The sequence below is a fragment of the Notothenia rossii genome (assembly GCF_949606895.1).
Source record: "Notothenia rossii genome assembly, chromosome: 4".
Lineage (NCBI taxonomy): Eukaryota > Metazoa > Chordata > Actinopteri > Perciformes > Nototheniidae > Notothenia > Notothenia rossii.
In genome coordinates this window covers 58,932,889-58,951,043 of record NC_136902.1, presented here as the reverse complement: position 1 = coordinate 58,951,043, position 18,155 = coordinate 58,932,889, and the positions used below count along the sequence as shown (strand labels likewise).

At 40.0% G+C, this 18,155-nt stretch overlaps 1 protein-coding gene across 1 annotated transcript; it reads right to left on the bottom strand.

Moving 5' to 3' along the window:
• Positions 1–201: 201 nt before the first annotated feature.
• Positions 202–12,309, bottom strand: LOC307036605 (calpain small subunit 1-like). The gene is made up of 11 exons (XM_079677056.1): positions 12,146–12,309; positions 10,949–11,003; positions 10,760–10,796; positions 10,329–10,421; positions 4,280–4,337; positions 4,055–4,119; positions 2,501–2,569; positions 2,241–2,319; positions 1,944–2,060; positions 1,398–1,456; positions 202–553 (listed from the first exon to the last, which is right to left on the bottom strand). The coding sequence occupies exons 2-11, from the start codon at positions 10,993–10,995 to the stop codon at positions 527–529; spliced, it is 651 nt and encodes a 216-aa protein (XP_079533182.1). The 5' UTR covers positions 10,996–11,003; positions 12,146–12,309; the 3' UTR covers positions 202–526.
• Positions 12,310–18,155: the final 5,846 nt, after the last annotated feature.

The following is an 18,155-nucleotide window of genomic DNA, read 5'->3' as shown; positions in this document are numbered from 1 at the left end:
TGGTGATCAGCAATTGTATATGTTCAAATGTCTACTGTGAAGGATATCACAAAGCCTTGATGCAATCGAATGTAAAACAAAAAAGTTATGATTGATGAAAGTAGTAAATCGGTCAGATTTGACCCGAAGACAACAGGAGGGTTAAACATGAAGAAACACAACTTGCAAGAAAACAGAAATAATCACAGGTCGCATCAGAAATTGAATGTCAGTTATTTCACTTTATTGAGTTTCTGTTAAACAATAATCGTCTATAATTGGCCGTAAAATACAAAACATAGAAAACTGTAACGATGGGAGGCTAGCAGGAGGACGGTGCGACAGTCAGCCTCAGCTCCACTTTGGTCCCACTTTGGTTTTTTTCTTGACTTGAGCTCTATGCTGACACTTTGGTCCCATGGAAACAGCGGGGTACTATTGCACAAGCAAGCGCGCACACACAGACACACACACACACGCGTAGTGAGAGGATTGGGAGGGGGTCGGGATAAAGTAATGTTTTGTGGAGCAGCTTCTCTCCGTCGCTTTAAGAGTACATGGTCAGCTGAAGCCACTGAGGGACAGAAACGGAAGCAGAGTTAGTGCGCTGCTCCTCAGATCATTTCCTGACCTAATTTCCAGTTGTAGATAAAGTACTACTGTGTGAAAATACTACACTAGTATTGTAAGTGGTAAGTGTGTGGTAAGTATTCCAAAACAAATCAGTAACTATTCAAATGTAAATGTCGGTGTTTTTCATTTATTATGATATGAATATTAACTTTAATTTATTTTCAACACAGTTTAACACATATTTGGGCTTTCAAAAAAATACAAATGTATTTATTTATTGTTTTTGTTCTTTTTTAGTTCTTTTTATATTGTAAAAAAAAAATATTTTATATCTAAGATGTAGTGGAATAGATGTATAAAGTGACCATACATATAAATACTGAAGTATAGAACAATCACTTTAAATGTGTGTTTTGTCGTCTTCATTGACATGTGCTTACTGCCAGGCCTCTGTAAACAGAAGATCTGACTGGATAACATATTGATTCACTGATAGATGTGTGGTCACAGCAAAGAGCTAATAAACAACATGCCCTCCCATGCCCACTAAAATTCATCCACTAAGTTTTCTGTTAAGGAAATCCTTTGATATACATGTTTGATTACCGTTAATATTGTCCTTATATAAGCTAGAACTGAACAACAATCCAAACTCAGGTGGCTGTTTTTGTTAAAGTTAAAAGTTGTGGTAACTGTGGAAAAGGTCATAATAAAGGAAAACAATTATTTTTAAAATACAGAAGATAACCTTGTTTTTGTTGTTGTGTTTACTGCATTATTATGGAAATAGATACATTTGTAAATTCTGTGAATGAATTTAAAGAATCCCAGGTAAACTGTTTTACCTCCTTAATATCCAGGTCGATGCAGCCACTGTTGTCCTTATCCAGAGTCTTAAAGGCTCCTGGAGAGAGCACACACACACACACACACACACACACACACACACACACACACACACACACACACACACACACACACACACACACACACACACACACACACACACACACACACACACACACACACACACACACACACACACACACACACACACACACACACACACACACACACACACCATATGAAAACATGTAAACACATGAACATTGATTATTGCACTGTCCAAAATATCGACAGCGTCAATTGAAAACAACTTTAAAGGAGCGTTACAATAAAGGTTGTGTAAATTGTGATTTGCAGAAAATAAAGATTTTTATTTTAAAACATTTTTCACGGTTCAAAAGTTATTTGTATGGCTAAATTAATATGATTAAAATAATGCGTTCTTGTATAAAACCATAATTTAAAGTCTAAAATATGAGATATTATGAACATATATATTAGGCTTCAGAGGACAGAGGAAGAGAGAGGAGGAGGAGTAGACTCACTGCACATGGCGTCCAGCCGTACCAGGCAGCCAATGAAATTGTCAAAGTCCATGCTGCCATGCTCATCGCTATAGCGACGTACAATCAACGTAAAGAGCTGTTCATTCAGAGGGAAACCTGGAAACGCACAATCACAGTTTGAAATGTTACACACACACACCACACACACACACACACACACACACACACACACACACACACACACACACACACACACACACACACACACACACACACACACACACACACACACACACACACACACACACACACACACACACACAGTATGTTTCTTACCTGCAGCTGTAAAGGCTTTGGGCAGCTCATCAGAGCAGATGGTACCTGAACCATCAGCATCAAATTTTAAGTAGATACCCTGAAAAAATAAACAACGAACATTTAACCCAACATCTTTGAGTTATTTTACAGAATGTTTGCTTGTTGGTGTGGTGACGTCGTATTTCTACAGACTGGGAATTGAAACCTAAACCCAGTTGAACAGCAGACTGATTATTAGCTTATAAAGAGGAAGAAGATTTCCTCTGCGGTGAACTGACCTGCCATTTCTTGATGTTGTTCCACATGTATTTGAACTCGTGGAAGCCCAGTTTCCCTGTGCTGTCACTCTGAAGGGAGCGGGGTCAAAGGTCAAACTCTCTCAACAAAGAACACAGAGCAGTTTTACATAGTCACAGGTTTATACTGTTTGATTTAAACAGAACTCTGCAAACTCAAACAGTAAACTATTACACTTCTACATCTACTGCTTCAGCTGCTCCTACCATTTATATTTCTACAGTAAATGGTATATGGACTGCATTTATATAGCACTTTTCCAGTCTTCTTAACTGCACTTTAACATACAAGTCAGCATTCCCTATCTCACACACGTTGGCCATACTTTTTGGCAGTGGCTGCGCGAGAGTATTTTTGTTTGGTAATCTATGGTAGGGCTAACCCATACAGTGGTGGGGCTGAAGTCAGTATTTGCAATGTAATTACATACACGCTATATCGTCCCCCTTGACAGTGAAACGCCACGCGTGAGGTTTAGATTATTTCCCTGTCTCAATCAAAATGGAACTGTATGAAATTAAACGGTACATTTGTCTTGTAGTAAATAAAAAGGGATCACTGTGAACGTGACGTATCATAGTACACGTTGAAGATCCAATGGGGATACTGAATGGCGGCTCCGATTGATCTCTATCAGTAATGCATGACGCAGACCCAATGTTTCGTTGCTCTGATTGGCTGTAGGTCTATTCAAATTGCATTCGGAGGCATTCTGATCTGACCACGGCCACGCTGTTATTATAACGCCAGAGAATTTCCACATCTTTAGTGTATAAAACTTTCCCACTACTTAGACTATTCCTTGCATCCCTCTTCTAGCATAAGCTCGAATGGTCTCAACCATATTGCATCAGTAATGTGCACTTGTTGTTACAGCAGGATCCGTTTGTGTGTTGTGGACATGACTCGTATATTTTCGCAAGCCGTGTTCTCCACATTTAGTATTTTGATTATCATTTAATTTCATTTGCTTACTTTAACATCATTTTTCATGGTGGGGCTAAGGTGTGGCTAAGGTGGGGCTAAGGTGGGGCTAAGCCATTTCTTGGTATGGCTGTAGCCTACCAGCCATACCCTGGCGTCACCACTGCTTTTGGGAAAGCATTTTGCCTAAGGAAACATCGCCATGATGACTGCAGGGGTTGGGGATCCTTCTGATTGGAGTACAAACATTTACAACCGTCTGCCTCTAGAGCCACAGCGCCCACTACAATTTCTAGGACTAAAAAATAATGCTACGGCTGCTTCTACTTCCACAATTTATTCTGAACTTCTACTAGCACCACTCATTATATATACTATTGTGTTTGTGGTTGTGTGAATTGACAACATTAGATTTTTTCCAAAAATTGCTTAGCTAGTCTGATTAAAACGGTATATCCTTTATCTGCCGATACTGATGACATTCCAAGGTCATTGCCCATCACTAAGTACCACTAACTGCTCCTGGTAATACTAATAACATTGCTGACATGCAGTAGTCCTCAGTCTCATTGGTAATGTATCCTGTTAGCGCTTGTTTTGTGAAAGGATACATCCATAACAGCAACCATGCTTCTGCAGGACTCAATGCTGAAACCGTCGGTCTTCAGGCCTCCGTCTGAAACAAACAATAAGTGATATAACCTTCAGAAAACCTACATCAGTAAGAAACACTACAAAGTACTGAAAGGAAGAATACAAAGTACTGTGAGAATAACTAAAATACCATATATAGTATCATTGCCAAACAAAACATGTCAGGCCTTAGTCAGACTCACGTTTGCCGATGATTCTGTTGAGGATGTTCATCAGCTCTTTGGGGCTCACCTCCATGTCCTGTTAAAAAACACACACACACACACACACACACACACACACACACACACACACACACACACACACACACACACACACACACACACACACACACACACACACACACACACACACACACACACACACACACACACACACAGAAAGGGTGTTCATGCTTGGATTTGGTTCTCTCAGAGGAAGCCCAAAGTGAGTCACAGCAGATCTGAGCGTGACTCAAACCAACTCAAGCTGTTTCCTTTTATATTTTTGAAGCTTCGGACTCACATCTCCTAATTCTTAGCTTTTCTGCACGTTGCCAAAATACTGCCATGCAATCTCATGATATCTTTGGGTAACGAGTATTTATGGTTTAACGGTGAAACGTTGTGCACTGTGAGTTAAGGAGAACAAAACTGCAATTAAAAGGCCGGTCATTTTGGTAAAGACATTGCACATTTCAAGCTATATCAACTAACATATCTAAACTTAACTAACTTAACTCAAAACTTCAATTTAACTTAACTAAACTATACTAGACTTAAATATACTCAACTTAAGTAAACAAAACCACGCTCACTTCTCCTGGTTTTCACACCAGATCATGAACACATAGTTTAGCCTTTTGAGATTCATGTTCATGTTGTATTTCTTATTTTATTTAACTTAGTTAAAATATCTAGTCTTTACATTTTGAAGAAAGAAATGTACATGTTATGTGAAGGGTATTAGTTTTAGTGCGCTCGTATGAAATATGTTGTGATATCATATGTGGTAATGTTGTCATTGAATTGTATGTGTTGTATTTTGGGAATGCAGATGAACTGCTATAATCTGGTTGGAGCATTTTATCTCTTTGAGATTAATGTTATTTTTGTACATGGTCCCTGACAACTAAAGTATAAACTAATCTAAACTATACTTAATATACTCAATTAAACTGAACCAAACCAAACTATACTAAAAATAAGTATATTTAACTAAACTAAACATAACTGAACCAAAACTATACTCAACTAAACTCGACCCAACAAAACTAAACTATACTCAACTAATTTAACTAAACAAACTAAATGTAACTTGTATATTAAACTAACTCCATTGTATTACCTCGGAGTCATTTTCGACAGTCAGCTCAAATTCAACCACCACATAAATCACATCACCAGGACTGTCTTTTTCCACCTCAAAAACATTGCCCGTCTCCGGCCATCACTCTCCTCCTCTGCTGCTGAAACCCTGATTCATGCATTCATCACTTCACGACTTGACTACTGCAATAGCATCCTCTACGGCATACCATCCAACCTCCTCAATAAACTCCAACATATCCAGAACTCTGCTGCCCGCCTCTTAAACCCACACCCGCTCCCGAGACCACATCACTCCCATCCTCCAGAACCTCCACTGGCTCCCCGTCCGTCAAAGAATCCACTTCAAAGTCCTCCTCATTACTCACAAAGCCCTCAACAACCAGGCCCCCCCCTACCTCACAGACCTGCTGCACCACCACACCCCTTCCCGCTGCCTCCGCTCATCAGAAGCCAACGTCCTATCCATCCCCACCCGCACCAATCACCGGACCTGGGGGGACAGAGCCTTCTCCGTCGCTGCCCCCTCCCTCTGGAACTCACTCCCACAACCCATCAGAGACTGCACCGACCTCACCACCTTCAAAAAACTCACAAAAACTCACCTCTTCAATCTGGCTTTTAATGTGTGATTGTTTTTGTATTATTTGACTTTAACTTTAACTATATATTTATTTGTTGTTCCTTTCTTCTCTTTTCTTTCTTTCTTCACTATTATCTGTAAAGCGTCTTTGAGCACCTGTAAAAGCGCTAACAAATTAAATGTATTATTATTATTATTACACTCAACTACTAAACTTAACTAAACTTTCCAAACTAAACTCCACCCGCCCACTTTTTTTCAGGCGCTGTTGAGTGTTACATACTCGGGGTTTGAACGGTTGTAAAGCCAAGTTTCTGGAACAGTAACCACAGCCGACCCCACCTCTACCAGCCACTAGGTGGGTGGGGTTACTTTACCACTACAGCCGTCTTCATCCTCTTCATCATCAGCCTCATTACTGCTGTTGATTTAGAAAATCCACCCACTGAAATCCTGATGTGATCTAGAATAACTGGTGCACACACCCCTCTGATGAGTAAGAGAAAAACACACATACATACACGCACGCAAACACACTACGCCCCTCAGCTTAAGACAATGGCAAAAATGCAGAGAAATCTCTCTCTCTCTCTCTCTCTCTCTCTCTCTCTCTCTCTCTCTCTCTCTCTCTCTCTCTCTCTCATATATATAAGATTAGAACCCAGGCTCTCCTCAAGGTTTTGCTCTTTATGTAGCTGTATCTGTTGTTGTCTTGCATTACCTTTTGTATCGCTTTGTATCTTCATAGAGATTTTGCTCCCTGTTCAAAGTCAATGTGAGTCTCACTTGCAGCTGTTTTGCATATCTTTGTAGTTGGTTTATGTTTCTTTGTAGTCATTGTTAATCTCTTCCTGGTTTTTTAAGCGTCTACACCATTCCCCTCCAGGCTTCCACTTCCTTTGCGCATTCACATGGAGGGTCTGCCACATTAAGTTTCAAACCAACTAGTGGGGAGTGGCTTTTTAAACCCTCCAACAGGTATTCTGTATCGGTCCTGACTCAACCACCTGCCCTACCTGACCAGGTGCTACCCTGTTTGTGTCCGTCATTGAATATGCTGTGTAAAATGGTTCATCAGAACTCTTTAGTTCTGATGAACTAAGTACAGATCGCGTTCACAACGGAATAAGTCCCTGAGGGAGGATTAGGCAAATGAAGCCGCTGACGTCACTTCGTCTTCTTCTGCTTTGGGTTTATTGGCAGGCCGCAAACAACTTCACGGCGTATACTGCCGCCCAAAATCCCCGGCCGGAAGTCCCCGGAGTTAGGGAGGGACTGGCTTCAGTAGAAGCTGCTGGGACTCCCAGCAGCTTCTACTGAAGCCTTCCGAGTAAACGGCCAGAACACCGACACCTCCTCATCTCCACCGCTCCCATGTTTTATTTTGGTTGACATAAGTTAGTCTCTCTGCGTTTCTGCACTGGGCTAATGCTAATGCTAATAATGCTAATAAAATGGCGGCTTCACAAACGTTTTTGGGAGTTTGACGGGGCGTGGTTTGCATTCCGCCCAGCCAATCAGACACAGGAACCTTTTTCTCCCACGAAAGTCCCTGCTCTCTAGCAGGGACTGAAAAGGGGGTAAAAAAGGTTCTGATGAACTAATTTTAGTTCCGGCTCTTTTTGGTGTGAACGCGACATTTCGGAACTATATCAGAACTAAAGTGGGAAAAGTACTGCGGTGTGAACGCGCCTAATGTGTTGAAAGGTGCTGTATTCATAAACTTGCCTTGCCTTGCCTAACACTAAAGTCAAGTTTATTATTTTGTTAATGATATTAACTGAAGGTAAGATTGGAAGGCTGCCCAAAGGTACATTGGACAGGTAGAAGCTACAGAACCTGCCGGGCATAAAGGAGTAAGAGCGAGAACAGAGTGAGACAGAGGGGTTGGGACAGCAGAGGGTGGGGTTTGGAATGCAGCCGACAGCATGCAGACAGGTGTGGTGAGGTGATGAAGCATTAGGTGAAGAGCAGAGAGAAATAGCCACTGATAAACAGACAGACACATCTTTAAGACTTGCTGAGCAAGCAAATCAGGTAAACATTCAGTTGAGTAATCAAACAGAGAAAAGCCTCCACATATTTACTTCCCAATACTTGTTTTCCAGTGAGGAAAATAAGAAACTGAAACAAGGTGCGGCAGAATGTATCATACCTCCGGTTAAATAGGCGTAGAAAGTTACCACAAAGATCACTGCATTGACATTTGAAGCATGTACACACACTATTAAGGACACGATTGAATTACACAAAAACGAAATAGAACCAACTAAAACATAAACTTACTCCTCAGATAGAAAAATGCGAGCTAGATCAAAATACTATGATAGACTAATAAACTATCTAAAGGTAAGCAGTAACAGTTTTTTTTTTGCTAGTTCAGTTTTCTTTTTCAAGGTTTTCAAAGAAATGTAACATTGATATTGGACGCTCGTTCTAAGCATCTTATTACCTTTATTAAAACTACTAATGCCAAGCGATTCTTTAATGAAAACAAATATTTATAGAAAAAGAAGCTATAATTTAATTGTGAGCTATTTGAAATGTGTTTTATGCAAATAACCAGGACTCCTCTCTATTAAACACTATTATTTTGTAATTCATGAGCCAAAAAAAGAGACAAAGGACACAATACGCAAAGTTCAATATACATTTGACTGATATTATTATTGTTTTAACTTTTTTCAAATGTTCGATGGAAATAATGCTGTTATGTGAAATATTTTGACCACGATTATCATGTAGTGAAAATCTGATACCGCGACAACCCCTCTCCCAAGACTGAGAAAATCAAAAATTGGAAGCAAAGTCTGACATTTCTACTTCCTTTAGTATAAATGTATGACCTTTTTCTATCCCTTCTGAAAGCCCTCGTGGTTTATCATTTGAAACCTTTCTTGGGCCATAAATTGCCAGTCTGTTCAAATTGGGTGTCTACCAATCTGAGACCCCGTCCACACGGAGCCGATTTCAGTTGTATCCGCTAAAGTTCTTTATCGTATAGACGGTTCGTCCACACGAAGCCGAAACGGAGATGCGGCTTCGGAGCCCGGAGCCGATACACTTTGAAAACGGCTCCCAAAGTGGGTAAGTCTGGAGACTAAACGCTTGCGGCTCCATGTGTACGCCCTATACGATCATTTCCTGAATCGATGACGCCATAGCCCCGCCTCTCCCCACCTCTCCTGCTCACCCCCGCGTCATTGCTGATGCGTTTCGCCAACAACAACAACAATAATGGCGAATCACAGGGTTGCGTTCGTGCTCCAGACGCTACTGACCATGATACAGATGTTAGTGGAAAATCTACAGCTCCTCCACCACAACCATCAGCAACAAGTGAACATGGAGAATTACATGAACTACATGTTGTTAAATCCACCACGGAGAATAACCAGAATGGCAACCAGGTAACCATGGCAACCATGCTCGGGGGGTCTTATTCGCTGCTTTTGGTGTATTTTGTGGAGGAAGTACAGCGCCACTTACAGGCCCGGCATATGTACTACAGCGTCTCCAGCGGTTTCGTTTGGACGGACACATTTCTTGAGCCGATTCCGTGTGGACGGAAGACTTTTTTGAAATCGACCCTCAGTTCGAAATCCGTTTCGTCTCCGTGTGGACGGGACCTGAGACTAGTGGTTCGATCCCCAGCCCTAACCCTAACCCTGCAGCCAACACGCCAAAGTGTACTTGGGCTAGATACTAGATACTTAACCCCAGAATGCTCCCATAGGCATGCCAATGGTTTGAAGTGTTCGTAAGTCACTTTGGATAAAAGCATCAGCTATAAATGACATGTAATGTAACGTCTTTAAAATATCGACAAAATAACTTCCATATCGAAGTTTAAAAAACGTTGTCAATAAACAAATGTGGATGTATTGGTGACTACAGTATGTCCATTTCTTATATACAGCTTTTGCTTCTTCAGTCGGGGGGGATCATTTACATGCATTTGACTGAAGTAGAACACCTGGAAGGAGCTCTGGAAATCTGATGAGTTGTGTGAAACGCAGCATTATTATGACAATTCACACAAATGTCGGAAAACTTCACGAAATTAACAACAATATACTGTACAGTGTTTCGGAAGTCATCGGTTAAATTTCAGTTTTCAGCAGAACGTGAAATCTGAGTGAGGTTAATATCTGTGTCTCCCTGTTCCTGTTACTTTCCAACTCATTAGGGAGGCGTATGTGTGTTGGGAGGATAGAGAGGAAATGGGTGGGTACCACAGATTTACAGGAAAAACTCCAACTAAAAACAAAGAATGCAGAGCACGCAGACAGGAGAGCATTCAGGAATATAATACATACATAAGCAATATTATGGACTCACATCTCCAGCCAGCTGTTGGAAAACTCTCCGAAACTGTTTCTCCTCATCATTCTCGTGAGCCTCAGCGAAGTTTAGAGGTCTGCGTTGAGGAGGCTGCAAATACACACACACACACACACACACACACACACACACACACACACACACACACACACACACACACACACACACACACACACACACACACACACACACACACACACACACACACACACACACACACACACACACACACACACACACACACACACACACACACACACACACAGAGATTGGGGCATAACGTGGGAACAGGTCGACATTTAAAAAGTGATACATTTGGGTCTAAGGACTAACAAATACTTTAGACAAATAGGATGTGTTAGCTTGAGAAGGAGCTTTTGCTGATTCATCAGGTTTTAAACCCAGTATTTCCTAGCGTCTGTACTTACAGGTGATGATGGCACAAACTGAGCCGGATCGATGTTGCTGTCGGAGAAAGAAAAAAGACATGAGAAAGAGAACAGCTGTTAGAAGATCGATCGATACGATCGATCGATCGATACAGCGATAGGCCCAGAACATGGTTAGCCTAGCTTAGCACTTAGATGTAGGCCTTCTTGAAAACAGTTTGTGCTCACCTTACAACATCAATGATGCCTCCGATCAGTCTTTTCGCAAGATTCATTTTGTCGTCTGTTCCAAAAGAAAATGGAAAACATCAGGTATGAACAAAAGATGTGATGCAAGAACTTACCTCTGTGAAATAGATACATTTGTATACAAAAGCATAACATCTATCAACACAATGGAACATCTAGTGCTAGAGTTGTTACATAACTCTAGCACTAGACTGATTTACCGTTGTGTTGATAGATTTTAGTCAGAAAATAAAATTAATTAAGACTGTAGGCAGCCTGTGTTTTTTGAGATTATACAACCCAAATGTGTATTATGTTCATTTATGTGTTCTTTAATCAATAGTTTCCTCTGTAAAACAGAAAACTGTCCATCACAATATTGTGAAGCAAAAAGTAACAACATCTGATTCCTTGTTCTTGTGTAAATATTGAAGTCAAATATTAGGTTTACCAAGGTGTAAATCAATAATTTACAATAACTTATTTAAAAATGACCAGGAAAAGCAGAGAATTCTCCCATTTTAAAACCTTTGAACATATTTATTTTATAAATCTTATTTAACAATCTGTCATCCAAATAGTTTTCAATTTACAACTTAATCGACTAACTGCCTTTTAATAAAATACTTGTTGTGAGAAAATATATATTATAAGAATTTGCAAGGAGCTGTTCTGAACTATGTATGTTGTGTCTTTACTTTGAAGGCTTCAGTGCATTTTGCTTCTACAATTTGTAAATCAGTAGTTGAATGCATGATTTTTTTACTTGCTATGAAGTATTTTTCACTGTGGTAGATCTGTATAAACAACAGATCTAAATATTTCCTTCATATCCGTCTGACAGTCTGATTCAGCTGCTTTTTACAAGTTACTTTGTTAATAACTGAACTTATTGAAATACATTTTACAGCCACTCCCTGTCTGTTTTCACCAAAGCAACATTTTTGAAAGGACTGGATTCTTTCCCCCCTATTTTATTCTGTATTTTCCAGCTCTAAGCTTCACAACAAGCCTTTACCTTCCGGTACAGTGTCAGGTTTCAGCACAAACACACAATACAATACGGCTCAACAACATAAACACACACTTCATAAAACCGGCACACCCAAGACTAACAGTTCACTAAGCACATCAGACCTGTATTTAGACTGAAATATACAGTAACAATCATGACAAGAAGCAGTTTTTAGTACTTACTGTGACCTCTGCTAATGCTATGGAGAGACAGGAGAGGCTGACAGGGCGAGAGAGCTGAAGGCACAGATAGAGAGAGAGAGAGAGAGAGAGAGAGAGCAGCTATTCAGGCAGGAGGATACTCCCACTGCCAGAGTTCACAAAACCAGTTGAGCAAAAATATCTGAGTTCTTTTTCAATGCGTCATCAACCCCACCCTACCAACCACACACACACACACACACACACACACACACACACACACACACACACACACACACACACCCCCACACACACACACACACACACACGCACGCACGCACGCACGCACGCACGCACGCACACGCACAGGGAGAGAAGGCCCCCAGGTCCTAACATCCACCATATTCCTGCAGTACACCATGAGACAGTAGTGCTTTCAGGAGCTGGCCAGAATGCTCAGACAAAGTCAAAGTCATGCTATTTTAAAAGTGCATTCCTCAGTATTTGAATGATTTTCATTAACCTTTTCACTTTTCTCACCCTGCTGATTATCTTTATCGTGTAAATGTTGGTTTTCCCTTTCCTGTGGTGTGTTATAGGTGTTTGTGCATGTAAATGGTCTGCAAAGGCTAAAATCCCTGTGTTCCCTCCAGAGCGAGTTTCTCTCCCACACCGTCTGAAAAACCTTGATGGTAGCCCTTTGTTTACTTCTGTATCATAGTTCCACCACTATCTAACACTTGTGCTTCTATTGGCGAGCGCTTCAACACATGATAGGCTAAGGGGCAGGATATCTCTAAGCGGTTGACCAATCACAACAGAGCCGGCCAGCTAACCAATCAGAGCAGACTGGGCTCTGGTTTCAGACAGAGGGTGAAAAGAGGTGCTGCAGCACAGGCAGTATGAGAAAAATAAAGAGCTTTTTGAACATTAAAGCATGGAGAAATTTCACAGTAGACGCACAAAATGCAAATAAAGACCTGAAAATGAGCAGAATAGGGCACCTTAAACTGTACTCTAACAGTCATGTTAGATAACAGAAGTACAATCAAACAAAGCATTTCAAAAGGCATAGATATTTGGATTACTGTGATAAAAAACAGAGATAAGGAGATTACCTACATTTTCTGTCAATTGAATCAATCAGTTACTCAACTGCTTCAGCTCTAATTAAATCTTATTAATACACATTTAATTTGTGCTTCTATTGTTGAGGTTTATTTCAAATATGCCTATGTGCAATACATTGAAAAAACAATGATTAAGCACAAATCTCCACCTGCAGATTAAATAAAACACAAAGATGTTCAAAATATGGCCCGAACTGTATCCTGTACTCAGATTATTTCAGTTCAGTTCCCCCTCTCTCATGTAAGTCTGCAAAAAACAACAATCCTATGGAATATACATTAGCTGATGTATTTATTATCATAAATGTAATTAAATATGTATTTTACCATAATATTATGATTGGCAAGTATAAAACTACAACTGCTCCTTTTCAAATGTACACTTTTGTATAGTTTTGTTTTTACTGGATCAGTCATTTATATTCACCTACTTCATAACGCTGACACTTATTTAGAACACGTCTTACTATGTATATGTACTTATTTGATATACTAAATAAAATATACAACGTTTAAAAAAATCTGAATGTGGTCCTCATTAAAGAACTCTGTTAATTAATATATTAAAAATCACCACAGGATATCAGAGATTTAAGCGTAACCTCAATGTTCCTACATGTTGGAAATCAAAACACCAAGCAACAATTCTGCCAACCATCATGTGAAGAAGTTAGAAAAAAGTCAAAAAGAACATGACAAAGCTAAAACATAAAGCATTGCTTTTAAATATGTCATAACTTTTTTAGTCTTGTAAATAAATAAAAACATATATTTGAATAATTATGATTAAAAACATGTATTAAAGAGGAACAAATGTGGTGTCTGTTTGAAAAGCAAAAACAAATATCAAAATGTAACAAACATTTAGAAATGACTTCACCACTAAGGAGAGAAATCTGTTCAAATGTAATGTTGCATTCCGAAGTTCACCATAGTGAGGACTAGTTGGTTTTTGACTTGACCTCAGTGGAACTGACTCTTTTCCGTCATCCTGTGGCCACATAGAGGGACTGCAACAATAGTAAATGATTGGCCAACGCACTGTTTATGCCAGTACAATTGTAATAAATACCAATATGTATGAAACCAACATTCAGTGTAATTTTAACAAATAGGATACGTTTCCAGTTTGTGTTCGGGCAGCAGACACCCTATCCGTTTTTAAGAGTGCGCTTAAGACCTTCCTTTTAGATAAAGCTTATAGTTAGGGCGGATTCGATTCAGCCCCTAGTTTTGCTGCTATAGGCTCAGACTGTCGGGGGACACCTTACTTCTTCCTTCTCTCTGTCTGTACCTGTGCACTCTCATGTTCCGAATAACCCAGCTTCCCCGAAATGTCTTTTTGGTGTCTGTCTTCTATACGATATTGATTTGGATGTTGTTGGATGTATTCACCATGTCAACCATTTGTTTATGAATTCATGTTTTGTGAATTTCGCTGCACTATCTTGTTTTTTTGCAACCAGAAATGACACAAGAGGATGGAGAAAGGACACACCATACACTGAACATGAAATGTTAGGCGACCAAAAAATAAAAATAAACTTCTATGAACTAAAAACACCCTTTTAAAAAGGGTTAAAGTTAGGACAACAAAACACAAACACACTAATTGGTCTACACCAAAGTAGCACTTGTCAACAACAAAATGACGGACTTGACTTTGAAATAGCTTCACCCTAAAAAATTACCCTCTATTTTAACATCGTGCTGTGTTGAAGAAATCCTGAAAACTGAATTTAAGACTACAAACTCATTTGGCATTTAGGTACATATGGTTAGAATTTGAGTAATTTTTTCAGGAATTCTGTGTATATTGTAGAAAGAGCAGCGGAGCTTGCTGAAGAGAAAAGGATGACAGTCAGGAGGCGTAGCCACCTTATATACTGTGGGCCTGCGCGCGCATTCAAGTAGGCTCGCCCCCATTGGCCGGCTACATATGGGCTACATTTATGCAACTCAGTATGTGAATGGTCGCATAGCATGGTTGAGAGTAGTACCCATAGAGTCCAGTAGAGGGCAAAGCCTGTGTGAGATATAACTACCTTGTTGTGTCTCCCTGCACCTTTAAACGTTGAGTCACAAAATACTATGTTAGAGGATCCTTTATAATCATCCTATCTAGCTTATATACTTCAAATTAATAATGGTTAGGTCTTTATTTTAACAAAATTTACCTACCTTGATTGGGGAGTACTCCACCGCCTGATTGATCACAACGGCACTTGGCATACACCTACATTGTACCACCTTAATGCAAGAAATTAATAATGTTATATCTTAAATAGTTCTAAGTCAGTATCCTTGATGTCATGTTTGAATTTATCGTCTTAACATAACAATTCAAAGGGAAAGAAGTTCAACATAAGCATAAATTCCTCTCATATTTCTGCACTATTTCTTTACATTATAACCTATGGTTGTTAATGCTCCAAAGGCAACCATCAGGCATTATTCATTGTAACATATGTATGTTGGCTGAAGTGATCTATGTCTTTACACATTCTGGGCCAATTTAAAGGGCAATTTTTACATTTGTTTTGCTGTCAACTAATGACGTAGGCTGACACGTGTTTTTAATTTGTTCTGAATAAAGGTGAAATAAATACTTTAAATTAAGTTATTTTCCTGTTGTGTAAATTAGGATGTATTGCTTTGGAAAGGCAAAGAATAATACAAAAAAATATGTGTACATTTGTACTTTTTCATTTGTGTATTTTTCATTTTACGATTGCAGGGGAAAATGTCAACAATGATGAACACTAATATTAGGAACAATGCAAATGACTTATGCCTTTTTCACACCAACGTGGTTCCAGGGCCGGTTCGGAGCTGGAGCTTGAAAAAGAACAGTTTTTTCCTGTTCACACCGCAGCGGAGCCGCCTCTAAGCTCCGGAATCCGGTTTGTTTCAAGCACCAAAAAGTTTTTCGGTCTAGAAAGCAAGCACCGCATACGTCACACTTACGTCGGATCTGGGCTTTGTCCAAATAACACGCGACATCCGCCATTCCGCCAGCTTCAACATGATCTGTGCAAATAACATTGAGAATCAGTTTTAATTAGGGCTGTCAAGTTAACGTGTTAATAACAAGCTGATGCTGACAGCCCCGATCCTGCTGTCCGCTTGCGGCAGACCAAACTTCCACGCTCACCGGCAGGCACCGACTGGCCATCGGGAGGACCGGGAGGGAGTGTGTATGTGTGGCGCGAGCGAGAACGGGCACACCTTATGTGTATTAGTAGTTATATTCATGCCGCATCAATCTCATTAGTATGCATACAAAAGTGACAGGTCACACCTCCCCCAATTATGCAAATTAGCTAAGTCCCGCCTCCCTTTTGTTCGAGGTGTGAGATCCCAGGTAGGTGTGATATCCCAAGTAGGTGTGAGATCCGTCGATAGGAGGGGGTGATGTGTATTCACAGGTGTGAAAAGCCCCCACTGTTGCGCCTTATGGTGTATAATAAAAATAATAAAAAAATAAAAAATGCTGTTTCAATCACATTAGTATGCACAAAAAGTGACAGGTGGGCCCGCCCCCAAGTGTGTGTGTGCCTGTGTGTGTGTGTGTGTGTGTGTGTGTGTGTGTGTGTGTGTGTGTGTGTGTGTGTGTGTGTGTGTGTGTGTGTGTGTGTGTGTGTGTGTGTGTGTGTGTGTGTGTGTGTGTGTGTGTGTGTGACGCTCTCCCCTAACCCCTGCTGTGGACCGGGGCTACATCAAATCTTATTTTAGCCTCTAAAGAAAAGCCCACCATAAACATAATAATTAAAAATAGTATTGATGTATGTTACCACTTTCCTTCTTTATCAGACAGCCCCTTTCTAACGGGACTCTAAGCTAACATCTACTCTTGTCTCAAAGCCTCCTTCCTTCTGCGGTGATGCAGGCAAATGCTGCCCCTCTCTACTATACTAAAGTCACCATACAAACTTTATTGTCCTATCTAAATTAGATTAAGGTTTTAATATGATTTGTGTTAATTAGTTGACTAGCTATGAGGAAGTCTCTGTCTACATTGCAAGGATTAGACTGATGGTTGTAATTTTTTTTGAGCCATTGACCTGGCTAAGGGTTTATAAGGAGATCTAGTTTCTACAGCAAGAGAAAGGTGATGATGAACCACCCTGGCATTTCTTCTCTGCGTTTTCCTGACCTGGATCTGATCCTGAAAAAAACTCTGGTAAGTACTTCATATAATTATTAAATGTTGTATGTTGTGTGTTAAACAACCTCTGTGTATATATTGTATTTATTTAGTATTAGCACTATGATTCATAAGGGTTTTTAAGTTTTGGGGAGACTGTTAACTACTGTTGAAGTACTTTAGTGGATGGGATGGAGTCTCACACAGTGTCTGTGAAGGTGTGTGTGTGTGTGTGTGTGTGTGTGTGTGTGTGTGTGTGTGTGTGTGTGTGTGTGTGTGTGTGTGTGTGTGTGTGTGTGTGTGTGTGTGTGTGTGTGTGTGTGTGTGTGTGTGTGTGTGTGTGTGTGTGTGTGTGTGTGTGTGTGTGTGTGTGTGTGTGTGTGTGTGTGTGTGTGTGTGAATCCCTTACAAAGTACTTCATATAACACTGTTTCGATGAAACAATGCAGTCTTGATAACGTGACCTTTTAGATGCTTTACTTTGATTTCTTTCATGTTATTTTAACACAACGTTACTTTTTTCATACTTTTTCAACATCCCCCACGTCTATCTCCAGACTCAAATCACAGCTTTCAAAAAGTTCAGTCAGAGCAGCCAAAAACTGTCCACGTTTTACAAATGAACAGACACAAATGCAGACTTGACTACTTGGCAGTTGATTAAAGCAGATTTGTCCTTTTTCATCTCTCAAAGGTTTGGGTCCTGTTCAACACTGGGGACAGAAATATATTCAATATACAGTCATTTGTACATAAAGATTGTTTAAGTTGTAAG